The 9,782-nt window shown below is 43.5% G+C and overlaps 1 protein-coding gene across 1 annotated transcript; it reads right to left on the minus strand.

Moving 5' to 3' along the window:
* Positions 1-534: 534 nt before the first annotated feature.
* LOC102788143 (apoptosis-stimulating of p53 protein 2-like) lies at positions 535-9,260 on the minus strand. Its single transcript, XM_087845745.1, has 6 exons — positions 9,113-9,260; positions 8,726-8,839; positions 5,597-5,673; positions 4,956-5,057; positions 4,410-4,587; positions 535-974 (listed from the first exon to the last, which is right to left on the minus strand). The coding sequence occupies exons 1-6, from the start codon at positions 9,258-9,260 to the stop codon at positions 535-537; spliced, it is 1,059 nt and encodes a 352-aa protein (XP_087701871.1).
* Positions 9,261-9,782: the final 522 nt, after the last annotated feature.

The following is a 9,782-nucleotide window of genomic DNA, read 5'->3' on the forward strand; positions in this document are numbered from 1 at the left end:
TTATATTTACATTACAACAGTGAGATGATTTTAGTCTCATGAACATTAGCTAATTGTTATTTACTAACTAATCTTAAATGACTGTCCAGTACAGAAATGAAGCCCAACAATCATGTTTTACAGTCCCGTGGCCTCAGCCTCAGATACTCAACTAATCAAAGTGATGTCATGACAAAAATGAACGAACAAAAAAACCCCATTTTTCTCCTTCATTTCTGTCAAACAATGCTGTATGTAACGTTTCTCGCGGTTAGTATCATGGTTGCTAGGCAACCTGAACAGCGCAACGAAGGGCTATACCGTCCCATTTCACAAGCCTCTCACTTCCGCACTTCTCGTACTTATAGTACGCGCCGTACGTAGTACGCGTAGTGCGCGTAGTGCGCGTACTTCAAGCGTGCAGACCCTGACCCTCGGAGCAAAACAAAAACAGGAGCACTAGAAAGTCAAAAAAACAAAACACGAGCCCAGCACCAAAAAACAACAAAAGAAATACACTGTAGCCCAAGAAAATGGAGTCCAAAACAGAAGAGGTCAGGGGGCCGGCCAGGGGCCGACAGCACAGGAGTCCAAACCGCTCAGGGGGCCGACCGTGCGGAAGGCAACGGCGGCGATGACAGCACTGGTCCGGGGGCCGGCCGTGCGGAAGGCAACGGCAGTCATAGAGGCCACTAGCTGACACAAAGGCGACTGGCAATGCACTGAGCACTGGCTCTGCCCAGGCAATGCTGACATGGTGTAGTTCTCTGAGGGCTGCTTCATCTTCAGGGGTCTAGAAACAGCTGGGGGCTGAAACCTAGCTTCTGGGGAGGCCCTGGAGTGCATTACTGTGCCTGAAGCAGCTAAAGCGCAAGAAACTCCCTGGGTGGAACTTGGACTTTCTCCCTGCATAGAGTGAGTGTGTGGGACTGGTGACAGGATGAGTGACTGAGCTAGCGGTGATAGTGGAGCTGGAGCTACGGGTAGCGGCGTCGCTATGGAATCAGAACGATGCCACCTTGAAACGAAACCGAAAAAAATATTGAAACCGAAAAAAAATATTGTAATTGAAATAAATGTACTGAAAAATCTTGTATTGAAACCAAAAAAAAAATTGATAGTGAAAAACAATTAATTGAAACTGTAATTCTTTTGTTTTCGCTTACAATTTTTTTTTTTTCGGTTTCAATCCATTTTTCGGTTTCAATCCATTTTTTTTCGGTTTCAAACCATTTTTCAGTTCCAATCCATTTTTCGGTTTCAAACCATTTTTCAGTTTCAATCTGCTGGCACTGTTTTGGCATCCGGGTGCGCGCTGGGAGGGGGCGGGGATTCCGGCCCGCATATATTTGCATACATTATAGAGGCCACTAGTGCTGACCAAGCTGCCATCTTTCTCTCTTCCCGTCTTTCAATGGCTGCTTCAATTTCAGCTTGACCCTCCAAATCGCAAGTAAGTAATCATTTTTTGTCATCTTTCCTTGCTGTCCCACTGGACTGGACATTAGTTTAGTTTTAGCTACATCTGGTGAAGTTGTGGTAAAGTGCTGGTATTAGCCTATTTGTCCTAGCAAGCTAGCCTGAAGCTAATATTTGCTAAATTTAGGTACAACAGTGTCTCTTTAGGAGTTGGAGGCCGGTGTTTTAGGAATGGCACAAGATCTCATCAACAGGCAGTGTTGGGCTGTAACGTAATACATGCGTTACGTATTTAAAATACAAAATATGAGTAAATGTATCCGTTACAGTTACTGTTCAATAGGTGATATTGAGAATACAGTTAGTTTGTTGAAATAAATGGATTACATGGCGGTATTTTCCTGTTTCATATGTTAGGCTATGGTCTCTCTATTTCTGGTAATTCCATGCCGGTGGAAACCCAAACAAAACACGCAATAAGAGCCTCTAAAAATTATTATACAAAAATGATTTAATATGAAGGCAATAGCAGAGTGTTACAGGCATCGCCCTAAACAATGTAGCCTCATGGGCAGTGTAGTCCGTGCTGCAGGGAGAATGGACTGCCATATCCATTATGTGTCTGTGAGCGAGGGAGGGAGAAAAAGGAAAAGTACGAGCTGTCATCGAGCAAAAACGGGAGCTGGAAGCATGTAAATATAATAATAACCACTGCAGCCAAGAAGAGTGCCTGACGAGCCCAGCTGTAAGTAAGCTGTTAAGACTGGACTGTACACCGTGTTCGTGTTTTCCTCTGAAACAATAAGTTCTGTTGGAGCAGCCTTTCAACGCCTCTCTCTGTCTCACGCTAGCAAAGTTGACCCAGACAACAAAGTAAAGCTAGTTTTCAGCTACGAGCCCGACACAGAACCCACCGTATTAGCCAGAGGTCCCTTTACTACAGTTAGGAGCCGCTGACCTGTTTTATATATGTGCTGAATAGTTTTCTACACGAGATCGCTGCAAAAAGTGCAGCCTTACCTAATGTCCACCTACTGTTAGTCATTTATATTAAGATTTTAACATCTAGTTGGTGTTGGTATGGCGAGTAGCCTTCAGTAATAGTAATAAATCACACAGCAATAGTATATTCATGTAGTTGTAAAGTATTCAGAATACATTACTTCTATAATCTTTGGTGAAATACATTTTAAAATTAACCTTCCCAACACTGTCAACAGGTTAGCACCTCATACCACAGTGCACCAAAAGCAGTCTCATGAGCGCTGGGAAGGACAAGCCCAGAGCCCAAAACAGACAGTGCAGGAGATGACAAGGTTAGTAATTGTATGGTGAAAATTATACTTCTAGTTATCTTGATTGGCAAAAGAAAAGTAAATACAAAATCTGCTTCTCACATATAGGGCATTTCCAAGATTTTTTTTTTTCAAAACTTCTTCAATTTCTTTCATTACAGCTGTCCTGTGCCAGATGTTCTGTTGACCCACAGTGAGAGACATCATTTCAGAAACACCAGGAAGACTGAAACTCATCGCCGGGATCAAGCAGGGCTCGTGATCTTCACCAGCAGCTCCCTCACAAGAAGGATAAACCCAGCATTTCATGAACACTGATGGAGACCGTTGCTTTGTGTAATGTTAGAAGTACTCAGATAATCCTCAGAGGGATTTAAATCGATGCACGGGACAACGACAGGAAAATACATTTTTGAAAACGCATGTCAAAGTGTAACCGACATGAAACTGCCCTGGGACAAACTTGTTGGACTTACAACAGATGGAGCGCCGGTGTTGTGCGGTGAAAAAAAGCGGACTAGTCGGCAGGATGAGAGTAAAGATGCAGGAGGAGAAATGTACTGGTGAGTTAACAGCATATCACTGCATCACACACCAGGAAAGGCTGTGTGGTAGAGTCCTAAAAATGCAGCATGTAATGATCACCGAGTTAAAGTTTAAATCACCGTCAATTTCAGTCTTTTATGTGGGAAACAGATTCAGAGTTCGCTGACATTCCTCATCATACAGAGGTCCGTTGGCTGAGTTGGGGAAAAGTTCTCAATCGAGTTTTTGAGCTCGGCAAGGAAATCTGTCAGTTCATGGACATGTGTGATGCAGTGAAGGCATTTCAAGTGAAGCTGTCACAAATGCACCAGCGCAACCTGCCTCATGTCAGGTTTATATTGTTGATTGTCATTTATGCTTAGCAATATTTAACCATATATGCTTAGAGGTGTATAATCGACTGTGTAGTGATACGATGTGTGATCCATAGGAGTCTGCAAAGACTTTGTGTGCATTCCAGAGTGTTCTGGCATTCACACCCACATCCTGGGAGCATGGGAGAGGGCACACCTTCTCTTATTGTTTTATGGCAATAGTGCTATGAGCAAGCACTATTGCCAAAGTGCTTGCTCATAGGGAGTTTTTCTCTGCATGTATTTTTGTAGGGTCTACCTTACAATATAAAGTGCCTTGAGGCGACTGTTGTTGTGATTTGGCGCTATGTAAAAGAAAATTGAATTGAATAACAATGTGGACGGTTGAATTTTATTTAGAGCCTCTTCTTATACGTAACACCAGCTGCATGTAAACCTTTTGTTTAAGAAGGGTAGCCAGTCAAAAGAAAGTTGACTTACACCACGAGTTTGAGATTGAAAATGAACAGTGGGGCGCCAGTACCTCTTCTTTTTCTGATAGTCAATGAACAGAAATATAGTTGGATATGAGAATATTAGCTCCCGTTTAAAAAATCCCAAGTTTATTTTAAAAAATACAAAAATTAGACTATTTATGAAACAAAAAATTTCTTAAATAGTTTTCTAATGTTTTTCCCATGTTGATGTTTGCCCCAAATTAATGTGCCAAACTTGTCGGTGCATTAGTGTTTCATATTGATTTTATACAATTAGGCCCAGGAATATGTGACACATAAAACAGTTCAAAGGTTTTGGATAAGAATAAAGAAGCTCTGCAAAGTGTTACAAAGCCTATGTAGTCGCATGGCTCACTGACCTAGTTTGCTATTACTCAGGCGTTTCTGTTCCACCTGACCCTTTAGGGCCCGGACTCGTCGCAGTTTGGCCTCCTGGTTATGCGCATTCTCCCTGAGCTGCCACAGCCGCTCCTGCTCTGACGCCTCCTGTTGCTGCTGCTGGTGATCCTGCAGTTTCAGGAACCGTAGCTGCTGCTCCTGCAAAACACAATGCTTTTCAGGTCTTTATCATATCATATCATGCTAAACAGCTACACAGATTTCTTCCTGATATACTTTAACTGGAAGACGTGAAACATTTACATTCATATGAGGTATAGAAGGCTTGTGTAGTCACAGTCGAATCATGTACATCACTTTAGTATGAACATTAGTCTCTGTTTGCACAGAGCTTTGTTTGGTCCACTAGTCCAGAGGGCAAACAGAGTACAAGAAGCAGTTAATAAGCATCCATAGGCAACTGCAAGAGGTTATTGTGAACTGCATTTGAAATAGTATCAGCATCAATATAAGTGGTAACACCAGTAGTAGTAACAGTAGTAATAGTTGTGTATGGTGTGTTTTACCTTGGAGGCCAGCAGCTGCTGCTGAGCACTGATCTGCTGCTGCTGTCGGGTTGCCAGGTCGTGCAGCTCATTGAGCGTCATGTCCAGACAAGGAGCTGAAACCTGTAACGCAGATACAGTCAGAGTTACACATCACACTGTCCAGCTGTCACAACCTTCATGCATTTTAAGGTGCAATGCACAACTTTCTGTTCAGTCCCCAACCCCGACTCATGGACTGGTACCCGTCCATGAGTCGTTTGGTACCGGGCCGCGAGAGTTCAGGCTTGGGTGTGAAATTCATGGTTTTCAGGGTTTTTGTCGGTTTTTAGCGTTATTCTTTTTATCGTTTTTATCGTTAATTTGGTTTCTCTGGGTCTTTTCCCGTGTGTTATGAATAAATCTTCTTTTTTTTTAGTATGGGTACTGGTTTTATTTTGTTGCATTTATCCGCGACACCTTAAAGGCCGGTCTGTGAAAATATTGTTGGACATAAACTGGTCCATGGCACAAAAAAGTTTGGGGACTGCTGATCACAGAAACTCACAATGCAATATCTATGAATGTGTTTGAAGGGATTCATGTTAGTCGGTAATAAAAATGTAAGCCAAGGCAAAACACACTGATTTATTTTCATCAAAATCACAGTAAAAGTCTCTCACCCCATTCTCCAGACATCTCTCCAAAGAGGCTTTCACCTGGTTTCTCTTCATCATCTGATCTGCAGCCCTGGATCCAACTGGACACAAAACACAGTAAATACTAATGAAGAATTTAATCGTTTTAGCCATGCTCTACTGCCTATCCAGTGTTGGTGCAGAGGATGGTCGGGATAAGCCAAGATTGACAACAATGTATATAAACACATAGTGAGTGAAAAAGGTGAATGACAATAAAATACTAGTGCATAATAATAAGCCCCCAGCAGCCGTAGTTACTCAGCAGTCAATTGCTGAGTAACTAAGGGGGAATTCAGGGTCACTTGATTCAGCCCTAACTATACGTTTAGCAAAAAGGAAAGTTTAAAGCCTAATCTTAAAAGTAGAGATAGTGTCCCATTTCCAAACTGGAAGCTGCTTTCACAGAAGAGGGGCCTGAAAACTGAAGGCTCTGCCTCCCATTCTACTTTTAAATACTCTAGGAACAACAAGTAGGCCTGCAGTGCGAGAGCGAAGTGCTCTAATCAGGTGATATGGTACTAGAAGGTCATTAAGATGAGATGGGGCCTGATTATTCAAGGCCTTGTATGTGTCAAGATTCTGGGTCATTTGACCCAGCGTTCTTAGTTTTCCTGTGTTCCTGTGTCATGTTAAGTTCATTTGTTATTCTATTCTCGCGGGCAGTGGCTGAAGCAAAAACTCAGAGGTGGGAGGAGTCCAGAGAGGCCATGGAAAAACACTTTCGGACTCCCTCGAAGAGATTCTGGCAAACCATCAGACGACTCAGGAGGGGAAAGCAGTGCTCCACCTGCAATGTGTATAGTGCGGGTGGAGCGCTGCTGACTTCTGACTGAAAACATAGTCGGGCGTTGTAAGGAATACTTTGAGGACCTCCTTAATCCCACTGGCACGTCTTCTGTGGAGGAAGCAGAGTCTGAGGGGGACGACTAGCCTATCTCCGGGGGCGAGGTCACTGGGGCAGTTAAACAACTCCCTGGTGGCAGAGCTCCTGGGGTGGATGAGGTCCGCCCTGAGTTCCTGGAGGCTCTGGATGTTGTAGGGTTGTCTTTGTTGACATGCCTCTACAATGTTGTGTGTAGATCAGGGGTGGTTCCTCTGGATTGGCAGACCACGGTGGTGATTCCCATCTTTAAGAACGGGGACCAAAGGGCGTGTTCCAACTATAGGGGGCTCACACTCCTCAGCCTCTCTGGGAAAGTCTATGCCAGGGTGCTGGAAAGGAGAGTCCACCCGTTAGTCAAACCTCTGATACAGCATTAACAATGCGGTTTTCATCCTGGTCATGGAACACAGGATCAGCTCTTTACCCTCTCAAGGATATTTGAGGGTGCATGGGAACTTGCCCAACTAATCTACGTGTGTTTTGTGGACTGGGAGAAGACCGTGTCCTTCAGAGTGTCTTGTGAGAGGTGCTTCGGGAGTATGGGGTGTCTGGTCCATTGCTTCAGGCCATTCGATCCTTATACAACCGTTGCAAGAGCTTGGTCCGGATAGCCAGCAATAAGTCGGACTCATTCTTGGCCAGGGCTGCCCTTTGTCACCGATTCTGTTCGTAATTTTTATTTGACAGAATTTTGAGGTGGTAAACGGCTTTTAGTTGGGTGGTCTCAGAATCTCATCTCTGCTTTTCACAGATGATGTGGTTCTGTTGGCTTCATCGGATGATGGCCTCCAGCTCACACTGGAACAGTTCGCAGTTGAGTGTGAAGTGGTGAGAATGAGGATCAGCACCTCCAAATCTGAAGCCATGGTGCTCAGCCAGAAAAGGGTGGAGTGCCCACTCTGGGTCAGTGACGAGTTCCTGCCCCAAGTGCAGGCATTTAGGTATCTCAGGGTCTTGTTCACGGGTGACGGGAAAAGGAAGCGAGAGATCAACAGACGGATTAGTCATGCGGACACTATACTGGTCTGTCGTGGTGAAGAGAGAGCTGAGTTTAAAAGCGAAGCTCTTGATTTACCGGTCGATCTACATCCCTTATGTACCACGAGATGTGGATAGTGACCGAAAGAACGAGATCACAGATACTCGTTCTGTGAGGCCTTTCCCTTGGAGATAGGGTGAGAAGTTCTGCCATCTGGGAGGGGCTCAGAGTAGAGCCGCTGCTCCTCCACATCAAAAGGAGCCAGTTGAGGTGGTTTAGGCGTCTGATAAGGATGCCTCCTGGGTGAGGTGAGGTGTTCTGGGCATGTCCCACCGGGAGGAGGCCCCGGGGCAGACCCAAGACATGCTGGAGAGATTATATCTCTCGGTTGGCCTGGGAACGCCTTGGTGTTCCCCCAGACACGCTGGAGGAGGTGGCTGGGGAGAGGGAGGTCTGGGCTTTTCTGCTTAGATTGCTGCCCTCGCGACCCGAGGGCAGCAATCTATGCTGGATAAGCGAAAGAAGATGGATGGACAAACGAGTGAAAGCAAAGTAACCTACAAGATACACCGTGCTCATTCGGACCTTCAATAGTGCCAATATTTTCTGTAAATTGTAATACACTGTCAAGAGAATTAAAGGAACACTCACCTTTTTACTTTTCAAACACAAGCATCTGTACTTCTATTAAAAATGTGAAAAATGTGTGTTCTTTTGCCACCTCTGTATATCAACTAATAGATGGATAGAGGTATATCTGTATATTTACAAAGGGGATACACCAGTACTGCCACTCCACTGAGTTAACCACAGGATCCATACCTGCCATCAAAAGTGAGAGGATGGATACTGTCTATCAAATTCTTCATAATTAACATTCAATTGATTACTTATAATTAGAAATTAGCTTAGACCTAAATGTTGGACCTAAATCATAACCTGTACTGTAGTTACGGCTGTTTGGACATTTTAATTTTTTCTTTTTAAATTTTACATTTTTTTAAGTGAGCATATGTTATGTCCTTCACAATCAAGAAATGTTAGACTGATGTCTTAGCACAATCATCAAAACACCAAATGAGGTTGGAGTTTTTGGAAGAAATATGCTTCTTCACTTTAGTAGATTTCCAGAGAATTGTGTATGAGTGCCAAATAGTACTGAGACTGTTCTGGTGGTGTGTGGTCCTTTATTAACTAACATAGTATGTCAGTTTTTTAATTACCTTTAGCCATTAAGTTTCTTTCTTACCTGATTCTCGTCCAGGTGCTCTTTGGTGACGGAGGAGATAACGTACCTCTCCCCTCTGCTGTCCTGATCGCTGCAACACCTCCAGCATCTGTTCTCCTTCTCCAACAACACGTTCTGATTGATTGAAAAAAGCACACAACGTTAAAGAATATAACATTAACCCTTTGTTACAAAAAGAGATGGAATGAATCAATCATGATATAATTACACCATAGGGCCAAAAACTATGTGTGAAAATATAAGTCTTATCACCTGAAAGTCACATTATAGCTACTTTTGAAATATAGCTACAACCATATCAGTGTTTGTGTATTTGAGGTTCACGTGAATGAATACAATTTATCCAAAACTAGCGGTTTGGATATCTACTTGACACAAGAAACTCACCTGAGCCTCTCAATATCTCAGCCAGATAGCAGTCGGACTCGCCAGGCTCCTTGCAGAGCTCCACCACATCTCTGCACAGTGTCTCTGGTGTGATGGGGACTTCACTAAAGTGTTGGTTATTGTTGCTGAGGTACACAGTTAGGAACATCTACAATTACAAAACACATTTTGGTAATAAGAATTCAGGGTTCGTTTATTTGCCAGATGTTGAGAAACCAGCTGCTAGTGTCAACACCACTTCATGAGTTCTACAAATTGAATGGGTGACCTAGAGTACCAAACTGAGGGTAGCAGACTATGCAGAGGTGCCCAGACTTCCCTCTAACCAGCTACACCAACAACACTGTGCATAAGTCGAATGCTGATTGGCTGAAATTGGAAACCGAATGATAGTGGATATGTCTGTGTAGGTTCTCAGTCATCCAGGTAATGGTATTTGGGACGAAACAGGACTGGACATCTTTGTGAAGATGACGATGTTTGTAGAGATGTTTCATCTCTCAATGAGATAAAGCCAGGCAAGTCAGCCTTTGCTACTTGCACTCCACGTGACAGAAAAAGCAAATGCTGGATGGAAACTCCTGAAGCAGCTACATGGTGGAAAACCATTACTTTAAGCTATTGGTTAAAAAGGAAGAAATAACATCCCAGGTAAAGTACTTTAGTTACT

This window comes from Neolamprologus brichardi, chromosome 9 (genome assembly GCF_056152115.1).
Source record: "Neolamprologus brichardi isolate AB-2024 chromosome 9, ASM5615211v1, whole genome shotgun sequence".
In the NCBI taxonomy this organism is placed as follows: domain Eukaryota; kingdom Metazoa; phylum Chordata; class Actinopteri; order Cichliformes; family Cichlidae; genus Neolamprologus; species Neolamprologus brichardi.